General features: G+C 42.8%; 3 protein-coding genes across 3 annotated transcripts; 1 reads left to right on the top strand and 2 right to left on the bottom strand.

Annotated features, from left to right (window-relative positions):
- Window positions 1-352: 352 nt before the first annotated feature.
- MTG2 (mitochondrial ribosome associated GTPase 2) lies at window positions 353-5,078 on the bottom strand. The gene is made up of 6 exons (XM_085079403.1): window positions 4,818-5,078; window positions 3,586-3,733; window positions 2,868-2,983; window positions 2,372-2,590; window positions 1,559-1,697; window positions 353-1,169 (listed from the first exon to the last, which is right to left on the bottom strand). The coding sequence occupies exons 1-6, from the start codon at window positions 5,028-5,030 to the stop codon at window positions 775-777; spliced, it is 1,230 nt and encodes a 409-aa protein (XP_084935529.1). The 5' UTR covers window positions 5,031-5,078; the 3' UTR covers window positions 353-774.
- Window positions 5,079-6,414: 1,336 nt separating this feature from the next.
- On the bottom strand, window positions 6,415-20,503 carry SS18L1 (SS18L1 subunit of BAF chromatin remodeling complex). Its single transcript, XM_085079406.1, has 11 exons — window positions 20,250-20,503; window positions 17,527-17,603; window positions 16,785-16,869; window positions 15,812-15,956; window positions 13,119-13,316; window positions 11,941-12,105; window positions 10,946-11,047; window positions 10,451-10,543; window positions 9,686-9,805; window positions 8,852-8,979; window positions 6,415-8,640 (listed from the first exon to the last, which is right to left on the bottom strand). The coding sequence occupies exons 1-11, from the start codon at window positions 20,316-20,318 to the stop codon at window positions 8,614-8,616; spliced, it is 1,209 nt and encodes a 402-aa protein (XP_084935532.1). The 5' UTR covers window positions 20,319-20,503; the 3' UTR covers window positions 6,415-8,613.
- Window positions 20,504-21,327: 824 nt separating this feature from the next.
- On the top strand, window positions 21,328-26,258 carry PSMA7 (proteasome 20S subunit alpha 7). Its single transcript, XM_085079407.1, has 7 exons — window positions 21,328-21,487; window positions 22,792-22,918; window positions 23,708-23,832; window positions 24,576-24,698; window positions 25,044-25,163; window positions 25,708-25,770; window positions 26,031-26,258. Exons 1-7 carry the CDS (start codon window positions 21,392-21,394, stop codon window positions 26,121-26,123), a joined length of 747 nt encoding a protein of 248 aa, XP_084935533.1. The 5' UTR covers window positions 21,328-21,391; the 3' UTR covers window positions 26,124-26,258.
- Window positions 26,259-26,458: the final 200 nt, after the last annotated feature.

The following is a 26,458-nucleotide window of genomic DNA, read 5'->3' as shown; positions in this document are numbered from 1 at the left end:
GGGAGGACACAAAGAACTGTATTTTTCTTTTATTTGAAGTATCTAAGACTAGGATTTCTCAGAACATTGCCTCAGATTCCTAAATGGGAGGACTCTGATGGGAGTCTCAAACAGCTGGTTCCTGGCCAGTTTATTCAGCTACTTAGCTGCTGCCAGCATTTAAAGATAGTTAATTATTTATATTAATGAGGAAATACTTTCAGTCATTAATTGCAGTTGTTTCATGCTCCTCCTCCCTAAAATCACTGAGGAGCTGTGCTTCCTCTAAGGTAAAAAACCCACACCAAACCACACCAGAGCAGGAGAAAAGTTTAAGACATGACTGGAATTGGTCATCATATAAAAACAGATAAACATGGGACCACTTTGTTTTTATTTTAGAATTTTTCATTAGTGAAAATTGAGAAAGTCATTTCACTACAATTCATAAAATAAGCCGGCATCTCCTGCAGATCCTGAATTTCAGTCATTTCCACTAGACAGCATTCTCTTCATTCCATAACACACCAAACAAGAGCCATTTTTCCAATTCAACACCCACCATGATTACAATTTTCAAGCTTTGCTGTAAAACTTCTGAGATACCTCAAAGGTGAATGAACAAACAAAGCAATCTTTCCAAAGCAGCAGTCCAGAACAAATCCCCATGCTGTGCCCTTCCATTTTAACAACGAAAACAACCCACAAGAAGCCCAAACCACGGAGATGCAGTCAAATCAAACTACTATTTTATTTTTGCTCTCCTTCCAGCCCAGTTCACAGCAATTGTGGCTGCTACCACTTGACTGGGCTTTGCCCTCGTGACTGCTCTGTCTTCACATAAGTGTCATACAGTTCTCTCAGATGCAACAGCAGCTCCTCCAAGTTGTCTCCTGTCAGCGCAGACAGCGCAATGACCCTCTCAGCTACCTGCTCCCTAAGGAGTGGCAGATTGATCCTGGACTGAGCAAGGTCAATCTTATTCCCAATCACAACACAAGGCCTCTCAGACAAGCCTTTTTCATATTCTTCCAGTTCATATTTCAAGTCTTGCAGCTGAATCCATGGCTGAGGCACAGAGAGATCCACCACGTACAAGAGGAAGCGGCAGCGCTCAATGTGCTTTAGGAAGGCCATCCCCAGGCCACGGTTCTGATGAGCACCTCTGATTAGGCCAGGAATGTCAGCAACTACAACAAGAGAAATTCCACAGTGAATCCAACAGATCCTATTTTAAAAAACCCCAAACAAATTCCCCCAGTCTTTTACTGGCCAGCGCAGGTACTTTTAGAATTATGTCTCAGTGCATCAGTAGTAAAGCACAACTCATGCTAAGTTTGCTGCCATTATCTTTTAAAACATCTAAATTTAGTTTATTCCAGTGCAGACAGAACAGACATTACCAGTTTGGCACTAAGGGTGAACATGAAATGGGCTTTCAGTAGAGTTTTGTTTCAAGTTCTTTAGAACTCACAAGGAATCTACAGAACTCCTGAATCTATTCCTGCAGCATTTTAAAGCATTACACAGGTGACACAAATTGCTGTCACGGTACACACAACATACTCCCAATTCTTACCTGCCACTTGTTCATAGTCTTGATAGTGGACAATGCCAACGTGGGGATTTAGGGTTGTGAATGGGTAGGCAGCCACAGCTGGCTTTGCACGGGAGATGGCTCTCAAAAGTGAGGATTTGCCAGCATTGGGAAAGCCCACCTGGAATACAAACACATAAATTACTTAATCTTTAAACAAATCTGCAAAATTCTGCTCGGCCAGACAGTTATTCTGCAGCTGTTGGACTACATCAAGAACATTTTGCAGCAAAGCTTAACTTTCACAGCTTTACCAGCTGGTGTTAGAATATTTCCATACTCAAATACAAAAATAGCTTAAGCTCAAAGCTGACTCAGCATGTTGCATTTCAGAGGATGATAAACCTGGCTCTAACAAAGTCAAATGTTTAGTATCTGTAAAAAGAGAAAGAGAGGGATGAAACAGAAGATGATTTGAACTTTATCATTTAGAAAAAAAAAAAAAAAAACAAAAACCAAACCAGTTTAGAAGAACTCTCTATACTGTACTGTTCATCTGCAGAACCAGCAGACAAAGCTGCTGTATATCATCAGCGATCACTGATGAATCTTGCAGACTGTTTTTCTATGTACAGTGTGGATTTTAGCAGAAGTAGGACAACACCAAGTAGCAAGAGAGTGACAGCTCTGTGAATCACTTTGGACACCCTTCCACCAAGTAACAGCAAGAAAGCATCGAGCTGCATCTCTAAGCAAGCAAGCTGGAGGCTAAGAAAAATGTTATCACACATTATTTCTTCAGTCAGTCAAGTGTCATCCTACAACAATACGGAAGTTGAACTAACAGAAACTCACCAATCCTGCATGAGCTGTTGTCTTGAGCTCCAGGTGAAGGACTCTCTCCTGACCTGGCTCTCCTGGAGTAAATACCGTTGGAGCGCGGTTTTCATTGGAAAGAAAAAAGCGATTCCCTTTCCCTCCAGCTCCTCCATAAGCTGCAATGTACTCTTCACCATGCTGGGTGAGGTCAGCCACAACTCTGCCATCCTCCTTCACCAAAGTACCTACAGGGACCTCAAAGTGAAGAGATGCAAGCATTACACTGAAGCTCAAAGCCTGCAGCAGATCCTCCACCAGCCATTTTCAGATTTGCTGAAAATCACTCCTGCGTATTCTCAAGCTGAGGAATCAAAAGAGAATTTATTTAATGAAGCTCACTTCTTGAACTCAAACAGCACTGTCAGACATTTACCCCTCATTACACATGAAATTTGCTCACAATAAGGTTCTCCAGCTTGAAATCCAGCCATATACCAAGCTACCACACAGTAGGCAACATCCACTGACTTACTTTAACATACATGTGTGCACCATTGGCTCCGTAACAGTTTTTGCTTCCTCCTCTCTCTCCATGAAAACCCTGATAGAAGGGGAACACTGAGGAAAGGGATTTCATTTGCTGGTCAGCTGTGAAGCAAAACACACACATTTTCAACACACTGCTTTGTGAAACAGGCACAGATGAGCAACCTCTTGACTGTTCTTTCCCTTTTTAAATATTGCATGAGTGAGCATCCTATTTACTGCCTTGACAATAACATATCAGGGAAGACTAATGTTAATCTAAGTTGTGATGAATTTAACTGCCTTTACTTAGCTGCTTAGGTTTATTAACCATGCAGTTAATAAAGTGATCATTCCAAATCAAAATTAATTTGCTAGATTAGATTTTGCAGCAGGGTGGTGGTAGAAGCAGCTTTATTCACCTTAAGAGGAAAATTTAATAAGATCCCAGTCTTAACATAACACGGTCAGGCACCAGGCACTAAAGTACATGCAAAATACCTTGATATTCAAAATTCTTTCTAAGGCTGTCACTGTCATTTGTGTCCCACTTACCACATCTCAGGACAAAGCTTAAAAAACAAAGACATCTCATACAGAAACAACCATTTAAACATTTTTGACATTTACCATTTTTTACCATACGCGTAGGGCTGTTTTTGCTGGGGTGGGGTGTTAAGCAGTAAGACAACCACGTGAAACAAAACAGATTTAGTGAGCTTTACCTTTCAAAATTACATGACCCCCATCACCTCCATTTCCACCATCAGGACCCCCAAACACTTTTCTGGGCTCACTGTAGAAGGAATGGCCTCCTCCTCCTCCTTGTCCTCCAACCACACGCACTTTCCGCTGATCCACGAAATAACGTGTCTGCAAAAAAGGGTGGGGGTTGTTCCCTTTAAGTACAATTTATCAGAGTCATTTTCCAAGAAGTTTTAGTTAATAGGCAGGACTGCGTTTTTTAGTCACAATGAATTCCATCCAACAGTTAAAAAAAGAGATATCAGAACTCTGTTGCCTTTCGAAGGTCAACTAAATGCAGTGTACTGAGCGTAACAGTAAAGAAAGAGATCTCATTTTACAAGTATTTAAAGAACTTCTTTAAAAGCATATGCCCAATGCTATGCTGACATAACTATGTATCTCTAGAAAAGAGGCTGAAATTCACAAGAGGAAATATTAGAGAAGTACATTCCTTGACAGATGGAATTGTTTACAGAGGGATGAAAAGAGAAAGCATGATCTTGATCATGGTAAGTTTCAAATTCCATCAGTTACTAAGGGACTTTATCATGAGAATGGGCAATAAGGGTTACTTTTAATAAACTGCCCAAATAGAATATGAGGGAGAAAAATTCTTATTAGTGTTATGATACAAAAAAAAAAAAAAACCTCACAACGGAACTCTTGATACTTAAATTTATACTGTAACCAGTGAAGTTTTAAAAAAGCCTCTTTTAGAAAGTATTTGGCACCACCACATGGCGAGACGGGAAACTATGGCTTTAAATGGGAAGTGAGTTATGGATCATTAGAAATAAGACTTTTCAGAGACGTGTAATATAAAAATAAGATGAAAAATAAATTCTAGGACCCTGCAGCTTCTCTGACATAAAGTGGTGCCTTTTTGGCAGCTGACTACAACGCAGGACTAAAAAACCAGTGAGAAACAAAACAATATTTTAGATTTAAAGCTAAAACCCCGTTTTACAGCTTTAGCTTTAAAAAGACTTTTAACTTTCTCGACTTATAGATGCTTCCACCCCAAAGAGGCCCAAAGGAACGTGAGCAACACTACGATCCCTGTGAACACCGAGAATATCGCGGGGCAGACTCACTCCCTCGCTGTTGTGAAAGTTAATTATATTTGAATCAGTATTCCCTCCCTCCAGAAGCGCCAGCGGCCGGAGCTATGTCCGAGGCACCCCCAACTCGCCCAGAGCCCAGCACTCACCAGCCGCCGCTCCGAAATGGCTCTTTTTTGCCTCAGCCGCCTGTCCTTGCCGCACCGGGCGCAGCTCGTGGAGAAAGCCGGCGGGCCGAGCAGGAGCAGCACCGGCTGCCAGGGGCTATAGCAGCTCAGCCCGGCCCCGCAGCGCCTCAGCGCGGATCCGGCAGCGGCCGGGAGCACCGATCCGCCCAGGCCCGCCCCGCACCGCAGCGCCATGCCGGGCACAGCCCCGAACCCGGCCCGGCCTGCAGGCGCAGCCGCTGTGGAAAAGCCGCGCCCCGGCAGCGCCCGCCCGCCTCCCTCAGCCGCCCTCGGCCCCGCCTCGGCCCGTGTGTGCTGGGAGCAGAGCCCGGGAGAGCTGGGGCAGCTCGCAATCACAGAATGCGAACTGGCTTGGGTTGGAAGGGATGCTAAAGCTCATCTCGTTCCACCCCCTGCCCCTTGCACTGTCTCAGGTTGCTCCAAGCGCCGTCCAGCCTGGCCTCGAACACTTTCAGGGATGGAGCAGCCGCGGCTTCTCTGGGCAGCCTGTGCCTCAGCACACTCACAGTACAGAGCATCCTCTTAAAACCTCATCTGAGCCTGCCCTCTGCAGTTTGAAGCCATTCCCCCTTGTCACTCCAGGCCCTTGTAACAGTCTCTTTCCATTTTTCTCGCAGCTCCCTTCAGGCGCTGGAAGGCCGCAATTAAGGCACCCCAAAGCCTTTTGCTCTGCAGGCTGAGCAATCCCAACTCTCTCAGTCTTTCCTCATGGCAGAGCTGCTCCATCCCTCTAATCAACTTGGTGGTGTCCTCTGGACTCTTCTCCAGCAGATCCATGTCCTGAGGGGCAGAATTCCTCCTGAATCAGCCCAGAACATCAAAAATTTCTGGGCTGGGGAATGTCCAGCTCTCACCCACCAGCACCCCCAAGTAAAGAGTAACCAGTGCTATTGTGATAAATGAGTGGGTAGTGAATGTTGGCTTTCGCATATATGAATTTAGCATTTATAAGTGATAAGGTACTGTGTAAAGTAGCACTCAGATAAAATATAGTTAAGTAGAAACAAAGAGTGAATTATTAGCTATGTAATAGTTGGAGTATGCTAGAAAAGTGGTAAGAAATACATGGTAATAGATGTAGCCACAAAGCCAGAGATCAAGACGCCCTGAAGGAAGAAAAAGAAACAGACCTCATGCATCCCAGGAAATCTGTTATTTACAGCCACACCTCTCTGAGAAGAGTGTCAGCTACAACTTGAATTAGGGGATAGAAGACTTCAGCCTTCAACCCTGAGACAAACCAGAAGACCGAGATGCCGCCAGCCTGGCGGACAGGGGCATAGAGCGCAGAAGGAGGGATGATTGAGGTGTAAATAGGTTTTTTTTTTTGGACTTAAAGAATATGTAACAGTTACAGAAAGTAGTTAAGCGCACATTGAAATTAATAGGGTGCGGGACTGAGAATAAGGCAAACCAGCCACTCCCGCCCAGCTGTAAGTCTTTGTTCTCCTGATAAATGCTCAAATTTTTTATTCCTAAAATGCTGGCTTGTGAATTTGTTTATATCACTATCCATTCCATCTGCCGCAATAAAAGTACCACCAACTCCACTTTCAGATAATATTTAAACTAAACGATTTTCAAGCATTCTGTATTACAAAACAGAAAATGATACAATTCATGGAAGAAGTCAAAATGCTGGCATCACTTTGTTTCCACATTAATACATAAAAATGGACAACGCATTAAATAAACATTTTGTTATTAACAATTAGAAATATTAACACCAAAAATCATGTATAAATTAGGAAATAAATATACAAACTATTTCCAAAGTGCTCTTTCAAATACATTATATACACAACATTCACGAAGTTCTTAATGTAAGACATTTCAGATTGATGTAATGTTGTTGTTTCAGTTTAAGTGTTGTTCATATTCTCAAAAGCATTTCAGCACTTTCAAAAACCACATAAAAGGTGTATTTCCAAACTGGCAAAGAACAATATTGCATTCTTCTGGCTACCTGTAATATTAACTATTATAAAGAAAACAATCTTACTTACTTTCTGTTCCTTGCTATTTGAGAGTACTTATTTATATGAAAACACCAGCAGGAAAGATGAGAGAAATGAGGACTGACTAAAAAAATGTCTTCTATTTTACCAGTAGTTGAAATTATTAACATAGGAAGGGCAGTGCTTGGACAACATTTAATAGTAAACTCTCTAGTTGTCCAGTTAAAGATTTTCCTCTAAAGGAAAAAAAAGTAATGAGTTGAGAAATGTTGTGTTTTCCTTGTGGTCTTGGTTTTTCAAAATATGAAGTACTTGACCTTGAAATCCCATAAATACACAAATTCAGACAAAGAAAAGGAGAAAATCCTACAGAGTGTATTTACTTTAGATCGTGAATTTGCAGTTAATCTCATATTAAAAGATGTTTGTGGGCTACAGTCACCCCAGTTTTTTGCTTCAGAGAAATTTCGACACAGTGTTTTGTTCAACACTTATATAAGCACTTTAAAAGTGCTTTTTTTTCACCCCCCCAAGACTTTATAAGAACATATAAAACTGAATAGAAGCGACTTACATTGTTCATACTGATTTTTACATGCCACTAATTTTTCTCTCTACATTCTCCCTCTATAGGTATTCTCTCACTGGTTGACCCCATTAATAGCTTCCCTCTCTATATGCATAATAGTGTCTTACAATTAAAGCTGAATTTAGTTGCTTGTCTGCAATAAAGATGTTTTTTTTTCTTTTACTTCTGAACTATTTCCATCAAAAGAAAGAGGAAAATAAAAGTGATGATGAGCTTGTAAGAACAACAGACCAACAAATTCGACAATATTTATGGTTATAATACTTGCTGGGGATCTGAGCAAGGGCAGCACAAGAAACAGAATAAAGAAGGATGCCAGCCACCTGCTTGCAAAATTTGGCATGAAAATGTATTTGCAAGTTATAAAATTTGGAGTAGGATATTGAAGACAGGACTTCTGCCAGATGTTTTTCTCAGCTAAGCATGATATGAAGCAATATTGACATCGAGCAGGTTGACACTGAAGATCTGAGAGCTCCCTTCTGTTTTTCTTTCCTTCGTTTACGTGGACATAATAAAGGTGCCTCTAGTTATTAACATTTCTATGATCACAGATTTGGATTCTCTTTCTGTACCTTTCACAACAGAACTGTGGGCTCATGCAGATTACTGAATTATAAAATTTGGGTAGGTAGGTATTGCAGAGGTTGCAGGTAATTTTATTTTTCATCATACAGCACAGAACTGTCTTTTTATAAGGAATGTATCCATCCCCTTGTTCTTTAGAAGGAAAGTTAAGAGCCATGGATTTTGGAGGCTGGCAGGTAATCTTCAATGCATTCAGTTAAAAAAAGATCAATAACTTACCACAGGGAACTTCCCTGGACTGAGATGTGACTGATGGGCTTTGCATTGAGCCAGGCTGCAGAACAACCTGGCTGTTTTCCAGAACGGGGCACAACTGTGATCAAATGATCCTAAAGCTATTCAGAAACATCAAGAATGGGACAAGAGGGGGTAAATGGAAAACTTCTGCGTTGTATCAACATACAGTACTATACACAGCACCAAATATCAAACCATTAAAGCATTGTCTTGTTACCAGTAGTGCACTGCTTCATATCCAGCATGAAATGAACACTGTTCACATACAGACGCTGCTTTGTGCTAAGGGGTAACCAACATATTACAATTAATCAAAACTGCCTGTACATCCAGTTCAAAAGATGGAGATACTATTGAAAGGAATTTGACACAGCATTGGATTCTTTTATTGCTGGTAATTTCCATATTGTCCCTGTAAAAAAAAAAAAAAAAAAGAAATAGAAATGTTGAAAGATAATATATTGGAGGCTTACAGTGAGTTAGGCAATTTCTTTTGGTCTGTGAATTTTACAAGACCCACTGAAGCATCACCAATCCACCTGCACGAAATTATCAGAGAGATTTATATGCAGAGCTAACAGCCAGATCTGCTTTTTCACAGCAGAGATTTAGAGACCATTTACCTGCTCATAGCCATAAGGCCTCTGTTGCTGAGCGGATGGGCCTGTTTGGGAAGCTCTGTAACTTCCATATTGCTGCCCCTGTCCCTGTTGGTAGCTGGAATACTGTGAAGAGGCTCCTTGTGCAGGACCTGAGAAGGCAGTAAAATCCATTACAGGCTTGATTTGCTGGGGGAGTTCTTAGGGTTAACGCAATCTAAAATATGATGCTAACAAAGTAAGCTCTGTGAATAGAACTGTGAGTAAATTCTGCCCAGAGGTCCCCTCTAGGTTTACACTAGGAGGTGTTAATACTAATAGTGATGTAGTTGCAGGAGTGTAAACTTCAGTTCAAGTTTGAAACTTTGCCCAAAAAATGTGATATCCTTCCAAGTGAAGCCTCTCTGAAATCTGTAATGGCACAGCTCAGTTATGATCTCTATGCAAGCTACCTGGCCTTTATTTTAGTAACAACTGCACATTTAAATTCCTATCTTATCTGGCTGTGCCACCATAAGCGACAGAGGAGTGATTCTCTGGATTGTTGATGTTCTTTTTCATGTCAGTTCAGAAGGATTAGGTGTGTAGGAGGCCTGGGAACCCAGGCAGTGACCTCCTGATTACATTTAACACAAAGTCAACACGAAGCAAATGACGTATTTTCTAAATTTCCTTCAAAAGAGAGAGGGATTCAGGATGGAATGCAGTGCTATGCCAAGGTATATTACTGCCCAGAATCCTTTGGCTAATTTTGGTGTGTAGCTGATCCAAGGTTAATCAAGGAAATAGTTTACAGCCTATTTTAGTGTCAGGATGAAGCACTGCAAACACCTGACCAGCCACTGACAGTTTTCTTACCATATCCTTGCTGTTGTCCTGGGTAACTCTGTTGATTTGGGTATTGCTGCTGGGAGTATGTTTGCTGTTGTGCAGCTCCCTGTTGGTATCCTGCCTGCTGCTGGCTGTACTGAGAATTTCCTAGAGAGGGAAACATTGGAATTGTTTGGTCAAAGATGAGGCAGGTACTTCACTGTACATGTGGATTATAGGGAAAACAAAGGTGTAAGGAGCCTTGGTCTGGAAGTCATACACAAATACTTAGAAACAGATGATTGGATTTTGCCAAGCAAGATGCTTATTTCTCCAGTGATGTTTAGTTCTTTTGGAGAGTTACTTATTTATACACATCACTAAACAAAGAAGCAAGCAACCTGTTCCCCAAAGGATTTTTTTTACTCCAAAAGTGCTTCAGAAGGAAAAGTCACAAAGATAAGGGTGCCAGCATAAATAGTTGCTTTCTCAAGAAGTCCTCTCATTGTATTTTCTTCTAGATAAAGATGTTTATTCATATATCCTAGAAAGACCACTTATCTAATTCTTACTGATCTTTCTTTCAAATACCTATGAGGGAAATTCCATTTGCTGTGTCCAGAAACAACAAAATAAACAGAAGCTCTATAGATGACATCACTTCTCCTAAATGCCACCTTGCTGTATCATAATTCAGTTAATATTTCCAGTTAATTCAGAGTTCAGATATCTTAATAACATATTGAATTTACTAATGCACTCCTGTTAAGATTTTGATATATTTTGATATATTTTTAAAATATATTTTCCTACCTCCTTCATAGTAGTGTTGTGTAGAGTCATCAAATGACCTGTCATAGCTCTGTTCAGTGTAGGATGACTGCTGATAGGCATAATCACCATGTCCTGCAAGGAGTCACAAAGATTCATCAGATATATTCATAATGGAACCATGGGCATAGAGTTGAATGATATATTCTGAAGCTGCTTATGCACCAAGATGAGGCTAAGAGCAAATACAGACCCCTGAGGGAAAACATCAAACACATGGCAAGGAAAGGCACACCTAGGGATAAAACTCTTGCATTTACTAATCCAACCTGGGCTTTGGGCTCTTTTTGGAGCAGTTTATATGGCAGGGTGCACTGATGTGCATGTTTTGTACCAGGCTTCCATCCCCTGGAATTAGAATTTTCCAGCATTTAAATTGGAAAAGAAACATAATAGGTTTGCCATGTCCTTGGATGTGGCAGTCGTGGTGTTCTGCACTTTCTCAGGATCACAGTGAGCCCAGCTCAGAGGAATTACCATCTGGGTAGTATTGCTGATTCATAGGTTCTGATGAGCCTTGGCCATGACTGTACTGTTCACTGTAATATTCTTCCTGACCCATGTACTGCTGCGAGGAACCTGCAAGGCACAGACAGGAGAGAGCAAACTGAGCCCAGGAACTCCTAAGGGATGGGTTTTTCTTAGCTAATTTTTTTAAGAAAACAAAGTGTATGTCTGGATAAGCAAACAATTGAGAGTAGTTATAAAGATGTTTTGCTCACTAGAAAAAGGAAATAAATTTGTGTTCTCAGAAAAAGCTGGCTGAAATTGAAATCACACAACAGTCAGTAACACATCCTAGAATCACTCACTTGTGCTGCAACACTGAAAGGGCTACATTTCATCTACTAATCTGAGTTATTAGAAAGCACAGGAATGGATTCCATGCTCAAGAGCACAGTTAGAATTAAATATATTTTCATTAATACATTAATTTGATTCTTAGCAAAATTCAGGTTATGTTAGAATCAGTCTAGCAGCTTTATTACCTCTTAGAACTTTATCCAGAGAGGTCTTAGAGCATGGTAGTTATCCTCTGGTGTTTTCCTTTCCTTGGCCTAATTTTTCATTCTAATTGCTGGCAAACTGTATCTTCTTTCCAGAAATGTGTTCCTCGCTAACTGTGCCATGTTAGGGCTGATCCAACACCATGTGAAAGAATTGAAAAGATTCCCAGAGGCTTGAATGAGCTGTATATCAAATTGTTCATCTTTTCGTTAGAGATATATGATCCCTTCTAGACAGAATTATTTTTCTAAACACCTGAAATAATTAGATAGATAGATCTTGAAAATAGATTGAGGTTCATCTGATTGTCACGACACTGCCACCATTCAGGATTTCCTGTGCTCCTGGATGAGATTCTCTGTTTGGAAATGTAACTTGGGAATTTTGTTGACTTACATACCCCACAGGACAGACTATCATCAATCTCATGAGAGTCCTATCAGTAATCTGACAGCAGATTTTACCTTGCTGTGAAGCTCTGTAAGGCCCCATGGGTCGCTGCCCCATCATGCTGTTGCCTTGGTTGCTCTGGCTCATCATGGCAATGGAGGATTGTCCCTGGTAGTGCTGACTCCCTCCTTGTGCCGAGTTGTAATGTGACGTTGCTGCTTGCTGGTGCATCATGGAGACTACAATGGACATGGAAAAGATTGTTTTCTACAGGGATGGGCTAATCCTCTCCCTAGTCTCTTTGGGAACAAATGAAAACCTTCAACTAACATGCATTCTGATAATTCTGTGAATTTTCCACAGGGGGAGATGTTTTCCTACTGGATTTATTTAACTCTTCTGCACTGGAATCCAGAAAGGGTCTTATTACATGGTCAGTTCTTGCCATTTGCTTCAGCAGATATTTAAAAATACATCTAGCCTTGATTATTATTAGCTTACTTAAAATAATGTAAACCTTACTGCAGTAGGGTTAAAGAAAGAAACAAGAACTGATGCTTGTTCTCCTGACTATTTCATTGCTGCATTTCTTTTCTCATATACTCTTCTGCTTCCATCTTCTCATAAAGCTGATGATTACAGAGTTTGACTAAACTGATATTCTAAGATTTATTTGATCCCTAAATTTCATGCTGTCATAAAGAATTCTAAAGCATCAGGCAACCATTCAATAATCACCAGCAAACTTTTTTTTTAATTAAGAGATTAATTAAATTGTCTGCTAGTCTCTTAATGCCCTGCAAACAGTGCGAAGTACCAATAAAATAACAAATTGGGGTAGCAATGTACAAACAGTAAATGTGTTCTACTCTGGCAGGTTCTTTGTATTTGGATGAAAGTGCTGCCCAGATCCCTCCCATGGGTTTGGGATTTGCTGCCAGAGCTATCAGATAGTGCTGCTGCACCTCAACCTAACCCTCTTTTCCCCCTCTTTTCCCTCTTTTCCCCACGGTTAGCTCATCCCCAACCAGGGCAAGTCAGCCTAAGTTAAAGCAAGTCTGAAGCTGTTCTCTGTTCTGACTTACACTGGCGCCTGACACCTGGAAATTCAGACATATTTCAAAGCTGTCTTTTCCTCTTGCGCGTTTGTCACTGTCTACAGAAAATATTTACAGAACAAAGTCACGTGTGGCAAAACCTTTGAGGTCACCGGAAAGTCAAGGTGGCCCAGGAGGAGGAAGAGGGACTTTACCTGGATTAGACTGCATGTTGATGTTTGTTCGAGAGACGTAATTGCCTATTGACCCCTGGCCTTGCATTGGCACATTCTGAGAGGCAGGCACTGTGTGGCTGTAACCAGGGCCAGTCCCATGGCTGCTGACAGTCATGCTCAGAGAGGTCGTGGGCATGGTGTTCTGGCCTGACTGCTGCATAGACACGTGGTTAGGACCTACAAAAATAAGGGAGAGCGACAAGAAAATCTGTGCTGTTGTTGGCAATGCACAGTGAGCATGAGGCCTCGTGGCCTTTCTGAAATACCTTGTGATAAGGCGAAACAAAACAATGAAAATCCTCCTTATTAAAACTCCCTCTTATCTACTGACAAATTAAAACTGCCTAGTGGAGCATTAGAGCAATCCTCCTCTTCCTGGCAGCTAAATCCAGGCTGTACAGGATTGCAGATGGGAAGAACAAAACCAGCAGCAATGCCCTACAACCACTTCCTCACAGGCAGCAGAATTAACAAATGTCAGTAATTTCAGGTACTTCAGAAAATACATGGACTCTAGAAACATCCCAGATTTCTGAAATTTGTCCTTTCCTTCCTCTTATCCTGCAGTTGATTCCTTTTACCCCTTCACACAGGCAGTGACCACTGGAAGTGGCTGAGTGGCAACTTTGCACATTGCTGCATCCACTGGGTTCCTTTACAGCCAGCTCACCTTCTTAACTGGGGCTCTGAAGTGTCAAGGGAGCCTCTCCTCAGAGAACAAGCCTGTCTCTCCCTTTCCTGAAGTTTGTCTGAAAGTACCTCAGAGGAAGATAAATTTTCCAAGTCACCATAACAATCCCAGTTGTTACTCCCTTTCCAACATCAGAATGTAATCATCAGACTGCTCCAGATACACCCTGGGTCTGTATTATCCTGTTTACCTGGCAGTATGCTAATTTTTGTTAAATTCTGTTGCTGTTGGGTAGCTAATATTGGGGAGAATCTGGTTCCTATTTGTTGTTTATTGCTGTAAATAGTTTTATGAATGAGTTTTGGAAAGTTGTTTTCAGTGTATATTGTTGCTGTCTAAATTGTGATGGTGCATATTGTTGTCTGTCTAAATTCAGCCTTATTGTTGTCAATCTCAATTAATTTAGGTAGAATGCAGAATCCTTAGAAGAGACAGAATTACATTGTAATGTTTAAATAATGATATTTTAATTCAGGGTTATTAAATGTATCTGCAGCCTCTGAAAAATACATCTAACTCATTTAGTATAAACCTCATTAATTACTCCTAATGGTTTTCATAGACATCAAAATGAGAATATTTGCTGTAAATTATGATATTTTCCTCTGATGAAGAGATGCAAGCAGCATTTTCAACAAGCCATAAAGAGAGGCAGCTCTCCTGAAATCAGTGGAGCTGGGTCAACATGCTGCTACAGAGAATTATCTGTGTTTTGCTCCAGTTTGTTTAAGTTGTAAAGCTGATCCTTGTGAAACACAAGGTCACACAGGGTGTGAATGGAGATAGCAGCTGCCTTGAGTGAGAGATGGAGTGAAGCAAGTGTTGGTAAACCTTGCCCTGTTTGCATGGGAAAAATCAGAGATTCTGGGCCTTCTTTAAAGTTGGCTAATTTGTAAGGAAAAATATGTGCATGAGTCCAGTCCTCAGGACTTCCAGTCTGGTTCTTTCAATCAGCACCAAATTACTACAAAGACCTTGAGGGTGGGGGGCAAATCAGAAAAAGCAGCAACAGTAGCACTGAAAATATCTATTCTTAAAAATTGACTGACAATATATTGCTCATAGTCAGTATTAAATCTTTTAAAAAAGAAGGCCCTGAAAAATTTAGTAAGCTCACTTCACAAGTTGTACCTGTTTAAAGCAGGTCCTTTATCTATTAGTTTAAAATGTACTATAGGCTTGACCACAAAGGGATTTTTAAAAACTCAGAAGTAATTTAATGGCTTGTGTCTGCTCGAGTCCCCCTGCCAAGGCCTGTGATCTTACAATCAGATATTTCTATTTATAGGAACTGTTTTTGCTCTCTGTCACTCTGGGAGACACCCACAGACACAAGAACTGACTAAATCACTATGAACTACGAAATAAACAGATTATTCATAATACAAAATGCAAATTAAAATAAACGTTTTTCAGTTAGTTTAGTTGCATGAACAAAACCAAACAAACAGATGATATTATCTTACTAATATGAAATGTCTGTGCAAACTCTTTGATTATGCAGTACAGTATCTGCAAGCTCCTGTAGAGGACAAAGACTGGTGCAACACTAAATGATTTGTAAGTAGAAATGTATCCTGGAAGGTCTTTGCAATCTGAAGGCTTGGTTCTGTGGTTAGTCATGCAAGCAATTCCATCTTACCCTGGCCAACCCCGCCACATCCATGAGAAAAATACTACAGCATAGAATTTTTCCTACTAAAAACTTGGATGCATCTTTACTTGGTGATTTTCATCACGCATCAAAATGAAAAAAATCTTTAATTTCCTCTGCAGAAACACAAAGCACTCTGCAGTCCTTGCAGAAGCCAACATATTCCAGCCTGTAGCCATTTTGTGGTGATTTCAGCATGTGCCTGAAATCCCCATATGCCTGAAAGGTGAGTTAGGAGAGGTCTTTTCCAGCTCTCTAAGTATATTCTGCATTAATGATTTTGTTGCCAGGCAACAGCAAAGCAGCACAAAGGGGACCAAAGCTCACCATTGCTAATCTGACTCTGCATGAGGGAGGAAGGAGGAAGGCCAGTCCCGATGGCATCGCTGAGATTGCTCTGCGAGTGGAGGGATTGGTTGGATGCGCTCTGACTCATCCCTCCCGGGCCCAAGTTTATATTTTGCGTTGGTGGCTGCGAAACAACAAGGAGGAAAAGCAAATTTTCGGTTAGGTTTTTAATTAGAAAAGCAGCGGCCCCCAAATTAGCCTGACTATGACTAAAAACCGCCGCGGCTAAATATGTGTTTCCTTTGCTTTTTGGGCAAAGCTTGCTGGGTTTGACTCCTCTGTGTGAATGACATTGAGCAGCTGACAGGCAGCAGCACAGGGAAGGGCTTAAAATTGTGTTTGTCACAGAGTGTGGCTTCTGTGCTCGTTCCTCTGCATGGATTTCCAAACACAACCACTGCGGGGAATGCATTAGCAAAGACAACACAGGAGCGTGGTGACAGATCGACCTTTGCCAAGCTCTGCTGTCGTTTGTGTTATGTGTGGTACTTCCCAAATCAATCCACTGAGCAAGAATAACACCATGTGGAAAGACAAGCCAATGCCCAAGTGCTGAGTTAGATTTTTGACGTACAACAGCAGCAGGTTTTGCCCCCAAATAAAGAATACAGTAAGAATGGGTAAAGAATATTGAATCTGGAACAAATGGAGCTGTTCAGATCTGTGCCACTGCACCATAAACCTTGAGCTATGGGGACAGAGATTAACACAAATGTCCCAAAGAACATGATTTAAACACAGTACTAATAACTTTTGATTTGTTTGGTGGTCTACTTGGCCACTTCAAAACTTTTAGCTAGCAAAATATTAAAAAACGTTTCACTGATAGTGATCAGTGAGAGAATCAAAGACCATTTGCCTCTGGCATAGTTAATGTATCTGAGGGAAATAACTATGGTATTAGTTGTACTAATAACTAATTATTAGTTACAATAATTGTACTGGTACTTACAGCAGGAAGCAAGGACTGCATATTCTGGTTAGAGTCTGCTATTGTTGCCAAGTAAACCAAGTTTCTGTGCAAGATTTGTTGGTATCTACAGAACAAGGAGTAAAGCTTATTTGGAAAAGGTTAACCATACGCAAAATTCCAAACCTTCCTCTTTTTTTTTTTCCCTAGTTACAAATTAGTTAAATTACATTAGCCCATTTTTGATCTGTCCCAATAAATAGCAGTAGCAATGACCTATATCCATGCTGTCATGTTTTCCATCAAGGATCAGTGGTCTCAACTCCTCTTTTACAAGAAGATAAATTTGGGGGAAGGGAGAGGTAAAATACACTCTCCTTTGAAAACACTTTGACCTGTGGAGCTGGGACCTCAGTTTTTGAGGACTGACACCCACTCAGCATCTCTACCAACCAGAAAAAAAAAATCTAACTTTTCCTTTCTCTGTCTAACAAGAGCCCTGATCAGAATGAAATTCCAGAACTCCAAAACCAAAACCTGTTCTCCCTGCCAGCAAGCTGAGAAGAACATGATTTTTTTCAAGAGCGCTCTAACTGGAGTGTTTACTCAAGTAAGCACCAGCAGAACCATTTATGCTTCTTCACAGCTCTCCATGAACTGGAAAAGCTCCTAAAAAAGAACAGGAGTGTTTCCAAGAGCAAACCAACAGCTCTGCCACTGAGCAAAGGGAAGAGTCAGGCTTCAGGAAACATTTCTAACAAACTCCCAAATTCATAATACTCACTGAGTACATTCTGCAGTTTTCCCCTTGCTCTGATAATCCATAATACATTGTATTAGGTGGTGATTTTCATCTAGCATCTGTGTAAAAGAAATAGGAGCAAAACACATTACTATGAAAATTGTATAAAAGTCCTGTATTTTCGTGATCCTCTACCCTCCTTGGCACTGGGATGGTGTTTTGTGCAGTTTTGTTGCCTTGGATATTGTAAATTACCTACATGTGACTTTATTGGGCCACAAGGTTCATTCATTTATAAACAGTTACCTTTAAAGTAGTTATTTGAAATACCCATACAGAAGAATTAATGGACTTACCTTGTTTGTTCCTTAAGTGGCAGATAGATTTTGATGCCAAAGGAGCAAAATGCTCTGCCTCATCCCAAAATAACACCAAATCCTTTCCAAAACATCAGGTATTACTAACATGCCTACTTTTAAGTAAGAAACAAACTTTCAAACAATTAAACCTACTCATTTTCCTGCCCAGGACTAGAGTGTGCTGACAGCTGAACTTGATGAAGTATAAAATTTACATCAATGGAGCTACTGAAACCACATTTAAGAGAATTACACCCCAATATGTCCTTACCTTTATTTAACAAACTCATAATACAATTAAAAGCTTAAAATATCCTTTGATTAGTTTTAAAATTTCAGATACAATAATTTGTCTCTTTCCCCCAGATTTCTTGGGAATGTGACAAACTTTCTCCAGGTGAATTAATTAAAAAACACAAAAAAACCCCTGCATTTAAAAATTTAGATTTGCCTCTGTCAAAAGCTCATGGCATACTAGAGCTTGTAGGAACCACTGCTATCAAGTGCTTGCAAGATTGGGCCCTTGAACCAGTGTGTCATCAGGACAGCAGAGCTCTTGAGGAAAGAACCAATACACAGGAGACACTGAGTTTTACTGCCCTGAAAATGCTATTTGATGAACTATTTTAGAGCAGCAGCACCACTATTCTATTGCCAAACACTCTAACTTCCTCCATGTGAAATCCGTTTTAGGAATATTTGATACTGGGATAAGAACAGTTTTGAAAGACTATCAAAATTTAGTTAATAAATAAAAATAGGCTGCTTATACAATATGAATGCAAGTAAGAATAATCTTTTTCATTGAAATTGCTGTGTGTTCTCAAAAGCTCACTTTAATGAGGATTTTTGGAGGTTTTTTTTTTTTTTTTGCTCCTGCTCTCTCTGCCTCATTTCCATCCTTGACTACAACTCCCATCCAGTTCCTGTGCCTGCAAGTCACTTCCTCAGCATTGCTGTTTGTCAAAGAGAAAATCACTGCCAACAGCCCAGCAGTGATGAACAACCCTGAAGTAACCTGCCAGCAAATGTACCTAAGATGGGGAATGGTTTTACTCATTACTTGTAAAGAAAGAACATTTTGAAGCTTCCATGAAGTTTATGAATATGCAAAAAAAGGAAAGGGCTTGAAAATCAAACCAAAGATACTTTATCAGCCCTTTGTCTGTGGGTACAGTCATGGGTTTAAGTACAAATTCTCTGAATTATGAAATAATTCCAACTGATTTGGAGGGTACAGGAAAACTTCTTCACCGAGCCTGAAATATTCCAATATTTAAAACGAATTGGTTCACAACACCACGTGCTGCAAGAGCTCCACAAAATGGGATGTTTCCAAACAGTCTCCTGAGATGCAAGTCATCTCTCTCGTGGCAGTTTGTTCTGCCTTAATCTCCTCTCTGTCACAAGCTGCCACCGAGGGGATTTTTTTTCCCCTAGAAGTCATCAATTGGCACCAGCTCATGGCTTGGCTGCACAACCCCGGCGATGGGTTAATTGCTGTATTGGCAGTGGCACTTCTGAGCTGGTCACTCTCAACGAAGGGACCACACAGAAGTCACACCTTGCTGCCACCGCCTCGGGAACAACACCTGAGCAGTGGGGAATGGCCCAAATGACAGCGAGAGTACAGATGACAAATAGCAGTGACAGTAAAAACATGCACATTCTTTATTGACATTTCCAGCCTCGTCGTTCCTGACCGTCACCTTCTGCAGGAGGAGGGCTGGCAGGGTCAGAATATGTGTGCAGTCCCTGCTGCCAACCCTAGGAAATAGGAAACAATAACTTCCCAACTCGGCACCCTCTGCTTTGGCCTCTCCATGAGACCCATGTGGGGATCTCCTCTCCAGAGAGAATCTTTCAAAACCTTTGTTTGTCATTAAACATCAATAAACACATCACAGAAAATAATAATAGTTTATGAAAAATACCAGTGGCTGGTGCTCCCTCTATCTTCTGAGAGATTAAAATTCTGCACCCAGATACAAAAGAAAACCCTCGCAAATTCAGTATTTTATTTCAATTCATTTTTAAAATTGGATTCTTTGGGGGCCAGAAGCTGACATACCACCATAAATTAATCGTATATTTGCAAATTTTATTGCCGTCTCCCAATGTACGCTTGGCAGCGTTTCCCCTTGGCGAGCAGCAGGGATAACGTGCCATCCCGATTTTATTCCCTACGTCCTTCTCTCGCTCTCTTTGCAGCGATCTGAACACCTTTGCTTTGTTCCACCTCCTCCTCCTCCTCCTCCTTCCCCCACCTCTCTCTCCAGCTGTCCATCTCTGCAGCCCTCGCAAATTCACGAGTTTTCCTGATCGCCCTAGAAATCAGCCTCCAGCTGCAGGAGCATGGACGGAATAAATGTCTAAAATTGTCTGTATAAAAGCATGCTCTTTTACCTTCTGGATAGTTTGCTGGGTGACCTCCCCTTTGCCTCTTGGGCGAGCAGAAGCAAAGGCAACCGACATGGTGGGGGTTTTTTATGTGTCTATAATATATCGGTTCCAGGCTCTAATAATATTGTTATTATCTGGCTGCTATTGCCGTGCGAGGATTCTCCGCAGTGCACGGGGAGGGGGGCGGCCGCAGATGGTACGATCTGCGCCCCGCGAACACCCGCGGGCGCCGCGCCCCGCGCCGCCGGGCACCGCCCCCGCCGCGCCCTCCCGAGCCCCCGCGGCGGCAGGGCGGGGGAAGCGGCGGCGGTTCGGGGCGGGAGCGGGAGCGGCGCCGCCACCGCCTCCCCGCCGCCCGCACATGGTGCGGTCCCGACCGCCGGGCTCCCGCGGCCTCGGCCGCGCCGCCCGCTGCGCCAACTGCGTACGCCAGCCGCGTACGCCAAGTGCGCCGGCGCGGGAGCGGGGCGGGCAGCCTACGCCAAGTGCGTACCGCGCGGGCAGGTGGGAGCTGCCCGCGGGGACACCGCAGAGAGGGGACAGGGGACACCGTGCGGCTGATGGACAGGGGCCGGGGAGCCCAGAGGGATGGGCAGAGGGATGGAGCACCTCTGCCGCGTAGGAAGGCTGAGAATCGGGCTTGTTCTAGCTGGCATCGGGGTGACCTAACCCGGGCTTGGCATAGCTCAGGGGGACTCACAGCAAAGATGGGGCGAGGCTGTCTGCAAGAGTGGCGTGACAGGACAAGGGGAATGGGTTCAAACGGAAGACAGTAGGTTTAGTTTAGATATTAGGACAATCTCCGTGAGGGTGGGGAGGCCCTGGCACAGGTTGCCCAGACAAGCTGCGGCTGCTCCAAGCCTGGAAGCATCCAAGGCCAGGCAGGATAGGGCTAGGAGCATCGCTGTCTAATGGAACGTGTCCCTGCCCATGGCAGGGGGTGTTTGTCACCTTCCACCCCAAGCCCTTGCGGCTCCCCTGCTCTGCGGGGCTGTACCGCGCGGTGCGGTGCGGTGCGGGCTGGGGCCGGGCTGGGGCGTGCCGCCCGGAGCGCTGCGCAAGGTGCGCACAGTGCGTACGCCAGGAGCGCAGCGCCGCGCCCCGCCCCCGGCCCGCCCGATGACGGTGCGGGTTCTGCCGGAGCCATGAGCTACGACCGCGCCATCACCGTCTTCTCCCCGGACGGGCACCTCTTCCAGGTGGAGTACGCCCAGGAGGCTGTGAAGAAGGGCTCCACGGCGGTGAGTGCGCGGCCGCGGGGGTGGCGGGGCTCGGGCTGAGGGGGCTGCGGCGGGGCCTGCACCGCGCTGCGCGCCCGGCCTGGCGGGCCCGGGAGGCCGCTGGAGCGGGATCGCTTCAGGGAGATCCGCTTCAGGGAGATCCGCTTCAGGGAGATCCCTTGGGGTCCTGATACTGCCGAAAGCCCAGCGCTTCCTGCGGGCTCAGGCGTTGTGCGAGGCCTGCAGGGATCCTGTGCTCTCTCGGTCTGTGCGTGCTGCAGATTGTGATATTTTGTGTTTGTGCACGAGGCAGATTCCCTGCGGATTGGGAAACACGTCGGTAAAGGCTTTTAGAAGTACCTTGCTGGCTCCCAGCTTCCAGTTGTCCCAAGCTTTTGGTCAATTAAAGTGTTATTTCATTTGGGGGAAGGAGAGAAAAAAGTACTGATTTGAAAACAAAATCGTGTTAATAATTTTAATAAGTTGTAATAATAATAGCAAGGCATAATTGTAATAAGTCGTAATTGTATTAATAGTTGTAGTAATTATTAATCACCAATACCGAAAAGAAAATGTACCACCTTTGGGATAGGAATTAATGTAACAAGATTTTAGTGCCAAATAAGTTCTTAGTTTTTTTTCAGAAGTTAAAAATACTGTAAAAGTGGAGACTTCATCCAATATAACCACCCCTGTCTTGTCTCCTGTTGAGCTTAATGTGTTCAGAAACATTTGGAACATGCTGACAGCAGGGCCACCCCATAAGAAAAGATTATTCCATTACCCTATGAGAAACAGTGGGAATGAAGGGAAAAGGTCAAGGGTTTTTTCCTCCCTTTTGCTGGAAAAAAGGGTATTTAAGGTATGAATTAGGACATTAATGCAGCTACTGACAGAACATTTTGGCAGCTGTAGGTGTTACTTGGCCTGATCTTCAGTGCTTTGGGCTCTTGAGTTGAGCAGTGCCACTGGACTAGTGGGATTTTCCGTGTTCATTCTGGTTCTGTGGCTGTGGACACACTGGTGGTGCTGCTGGAGAAAAGACAGTTTGTAAAAGGAGCTGGAATATATCTCTTGGGAGCCACGGGGATTTAGGTTGGTATAAACTGATGATGAAACTGCACCCTGAAACGCGATGCAATTTTAGTTACATCAGTCCTGCCTTCGGGTTGAGTGGGAAATAAAATCTTGACCTCATTCCAAAATAATGGTCACAGTGTGAGGGTTTGTGCTTAGCTTGTTACTGCACATTTGAGTAAAGTCTGCAACCATGAGGATTTTTTAGACCTAAGTTAACTTTTTTGACTTTTTTTCATGCCTGGAAGGTTGGAGTAAGAGGGAAGGATATTGTTGTGCTTGGTGTGGAGAAGAAGTCAGTGGCAAAACTCCAGGATGAGAGAACTGTACGGAAGATCTGCGCTCTGGATGACAATGTCTGCATGGCTTTTGCAGGTACGTGGTCCCTTATTATTGTTATTGGGGGATCTTTGGGCATATTTACATGTCCAGAGAATGCAAAATACAGGGTGTAACTGGCTGAGAGCTGTGGGAACAGGGTATTTTCCACAGTAGCTTATTCCTTTTTTTAAACATGGAGAAATAGAGAGAGTGTCAGTGTCAATAATATTTTTAAGGGGAGATCTGATTTCACTGACTAAAACAACAGTTCACTGTGCAGGAGTGAGAGGCTCAGCTCTTGCTCCCTTAGCCAGGGGCTGGGATATGTGCAGGGTGTTCACAAACTTGAGAAAAAGTTCTCAAATAAAAACAAGGCTGCAAATGAAAAATGGCAGCATTAGCCAAGAAATAAAATAAGAACTAAATTCCTTTAAAATCTTTTTTTAGATGGTCACACTCATTTCTGTCAGATAACATCATGCTGCTGTAGCCTGATTAACTAGATGTGATTTGCTGGCAATTGAAACTGGCTGATGTGGGGACTGCATGAGGAATAATGTGTGTGAGGATAAGCATTGCTAATTTGCTGGGATATGGAATGTTGTCAGTAATATTTGCATTATCTGGTTCAGAATTATGTGTGTCATCCAACTTACAAACATGGATGCTGTAAACTAAATCCTTTAGTTATTTTGGTTATAAATGCTTTTGCTCGGCAAACGTGAGAGTGAGAGCTTTGCTTTGCTTTTCCATTGCTGTTGACATCAACCTCGTGAGCCTTTTAGGGCCGTATTGGTGTTTTGAGGTTGTTTCATGACTCTGAGGACACTTTTGTCATTTCAGGGCTGACAGCTGATGCCAGGATAGTCATAAACAGAGCTCGGGTGGAGTGTCAGAGCCACAGGCTCACGGTGGAGGATCCTGTCACCGTGGAGTACATCACACGCTACATTGCCAGCCTCAAACAGGTACTTGGGGCTGCACAGAGCTGCTGAAAATGCCTCCTGAGCTGCTGCAGATGCTATGTGTGCTGTTATGTTAGCATATGTTATGTATAATGTCCAACTGGTATGTGTAACACACATGTAGTGTGTAACAAGTGTCATGTGTAGTGTAACACATGTAGGATGTAATACATGTGGAGCATGTAATACCTGACTCTTCAAACTAACTTTCTGTGTCCTGGCCTGGCCTCATTCTACTCACCTGGTAAAAATCAGCATAACAAGGGATAAGAGAGGAGCAAATTGGTGCAGTACTTAATATGTTTTATGTTTGATATTCATAAATTCAGAATGAATTGCAGCGTCAAAATATACCCAGCTGCATTCTGTGAGAAAATGATTCATTTGTCAAATTCATTAAACTGATTTTCAGCCATAGTGGGAATTAGAGAAAATCTACTTTACTTATGCACAGATGTGTTGGAACAGTGGTGATGGTAATAACGTGATTCTTGTAATAATCACTAGTCTGCCAGAGCAGGGCACCACTTCCCAAAGTTTCACATTGTTCCTTTATCCTAATCTCACATTTGTGTCTTTCATTCTGCCACATTCACCATTTCTCTCAAACTGTTGCAAACACACCTGGCCCAGTTCCTGCTGCATTTCTGGAGGCTCTTCTGGTTGTAACTTCTCCAGAGTCTGCTTTGCACCCTAGAAATGTCTTCAGAAGTGCATGTGAGTGAGTGTGTGTCCTTTGTGCTCAGAGGTACACGCAGAGCAACGGCCGCAGACCCTTTGGGATCTCTGCCCTCATCGTGGGCTTTGACTTTGATGGGACCCCGCGGCTGTACCAGACCGATCCCTCGGGCACATACCATGCTTGGAAGGTGAGTGGATTCAGCCTCTTGTGGAAATGGAATATTTGTGAGTTAATGTCTCCTTTAGAGTGGGATTGGTGTAGAGGAGGTCTCGCTGGCCAGATGGTGCTGGCTCACAGCTGTAAAAATCTTTAATGATCAAATATACTGAGAGCGGCTGTCTGCAGTTCAGCTTTCCTTGGGAAATCTTGTCCTGCTTTCAAAAAAAAACCCAAAACCAACCCACCTGTGCCTGAAGACTGCCTTTGTGTGTGACAGATTGTGTAATTTTACAACTTCGATTTCTTGCTTATTCTGCAGATGAAATATCTTCTAAACTCCCTTTCATTGTCTTTTTCCCCTGAATGTTTCCAGGCTAATGCCATTGGCAGAGGAGCCAAATCTGTGCGTGAGTTCCTGGAGAAAAACTACACGGATGAAGCCATTGAAACAGATGATCTGACTATTAAACTTGTCATCAAGGCTCTTCTTGAGGTCAGGCTGCTTCACATCTCTTGGGTGGCCTTTCATTCTGGGTTCAGGTTCACTTGTTAGATGTGAATATGGGAAAATCTTTGTGGATGTCCCAGGGAAGTGCAAAAGATGTGTGAGGGCTGGATGCTGTAGGCTGTGGGTGTTGGATTAAATTCAAGGTTCAGAATATCTGGGGTAACAATTTCCATAGTTTACACAGAACTTACCAGCAGCTGTGGGGAGGAAAACACACTTCAGTTCTGGGTGTTAACACAAAAGCACCAAAGATGTGCTAAAGCACATGTTGAATATTTTGTTTTCCAATTGAAGCTTAAGATACAGAAAATAGCACAAGTCAGGTGGTGGGGCTGAGGTGTTCTCCATCCACTGAGGGCACTGGCACCAGTGTGAAGACCCTTTTGAGAGTTAGCGCTGCTGGTGTCGAGAGCTTAGAGCTGAGGAGTGAAATACTCCCCATCCAAAGCTGTTCTCCTAAGGAAACCTGAAGGGTTTGTTAGAGTGAATTCCTGGACAGGCTCCTAATGATTCCCTCTGCCTCACACAGGTGGTGCAGTCTGGTGGGAAGAACATTGAGCTGGCGGTCATGAGACGGGAGCAGCCGCTGAAGGTGAGGCTGTTTGCTTCTCTCCCCTTGAGCCCATCTCTGATACTGTCCTTGTTGATCTGCCTTAACTTCCAGCCCTTAATCTCACATTTTGCACTTCAGTTTATTCTTAGTGGCCAAGGAATGTTGTTGTGTCTGCAGCAGGTACCTGCCTCCAGATAAGCAGCAGTTAACGTTCTTCCCACGGCACAACTAGAGTCACTTCCATAAATGTCTCTTTAAGTTTATTGGTATCCTGAGGGTCACCCATGTTTCTGTTTTAGATCCTAAACCCTGAAGAAATCGAGAAGTATGTGGCCGAAATTGAAAAGGAAAAGGAAGAAAATGAAAAGAAAAAACAGAAGAAAACATCATGATGAATGAAATGCACCTGCTTAGCTGCTTCTTTTTAATTCAAATGATGGGTTATTCTGTATAGACATGTAGGCATTCCAGTTACTCATACTGTGCTCTCTTGAGACCTACAATAAACCTACTGATTTTTTTTTAAAGCTGTTATTTAAAAAATCCTGTCTGTTCATTGGATTTTAATTACCCAGGATGATCTGGTTTGCTACAGAACAGCAGCAATGACCCATTAAAGGACAGAGACTTTGCTTGCTTTTTTCCCCTGGACACTTCACTTGTTTAATGGTTCTTTTCTGCACTGTCTCAGTTCTCACCATCTCCCTTTTCTTTAAGTAGCTGTCTT

Source organism: Lichenostomus cassidix, chromosome 20 (genome assembly GCF_008360975.1).
Source record: "Lichenostomus cassidix isolate B80296 chromosome 20, HeHo_3.0, whole genome shotgun sequence".
Classification (NCBI taxonomy): Eukaryota; Metazoa; Chordata; class Aves; order Passeriformes; family Meliphagidae; genus Lichenostomus; species Lichenostomus cassidix.
This window is presented reverse-complemented; position numbering and strand designations above follow the sequence as displayed.

Bases quoted from the DNA above. Each gene is read 5' to 3' on its own strand.
- MTG2 (XM_085079403.1), bottom strand. From the start codon at position 5,030: ATGGCGCTGCGGTGCGGGGCGGGCCTGGGCGGATCGGTGCTCCCGGCC. The intron at 1,698-2,371 runs GTGAGTTTCTGT...TTTGTATTCCAG, and splicing joins CAACAGCTCATGCAGGATTG to GTGGGCTTTCCCAATGCTGG. The intron at 1,170-1,558 runs GTAAGAATTGGG...CTCTTGTTGTAG, and splicing joins AGACTATGAACAAGTGGCAG to TTGCTGACATTCCTGGCCTA.
- SS18L1 (XM_085079406.1), bottom strand. From the start codon at position 20,318: ATGTCGGTTGCCTTTGCTTCTGCTCGCCCAAGAGGCAAAGGGGAGGTC. The intron at 11,048-11,940 runs GTAAAATCTGCT...TGTGCCTTGCAG, and splicing joins TTACAGAGCTTCACAGCAAG to GTTCCTCGCAGCAGTACATG. The intron at 9,806-10,450 runs GTAGGAAAATAT...TTCCCTCTCTAG, and splicing joins ACAACACTACTATGAAGGAG to GAAATTCTCAGTACAGCCAG.
- PSMA7 (XM_085079407.1), top strand. From the start codon at position 21,392: ATGAGCTACGACCGCGCCATCACCGTCTTCTCCCCGGACGGGCACCTC. The intron at 22,919-23,707 runs GTACGTGGTCCC...TTGTCATTTCAG, and splicing joins TGTCTGCATGGCTTTTGCAG to GGCTGACAGCTGATGCCAGG. The intron at 24,699-25,043 runs GTGAGTGGATTC...GAATGTTTCCAG, and splicing joins GCACATACCATGCTTGGAAG to GCTAATGCCATTGGCAGAGG.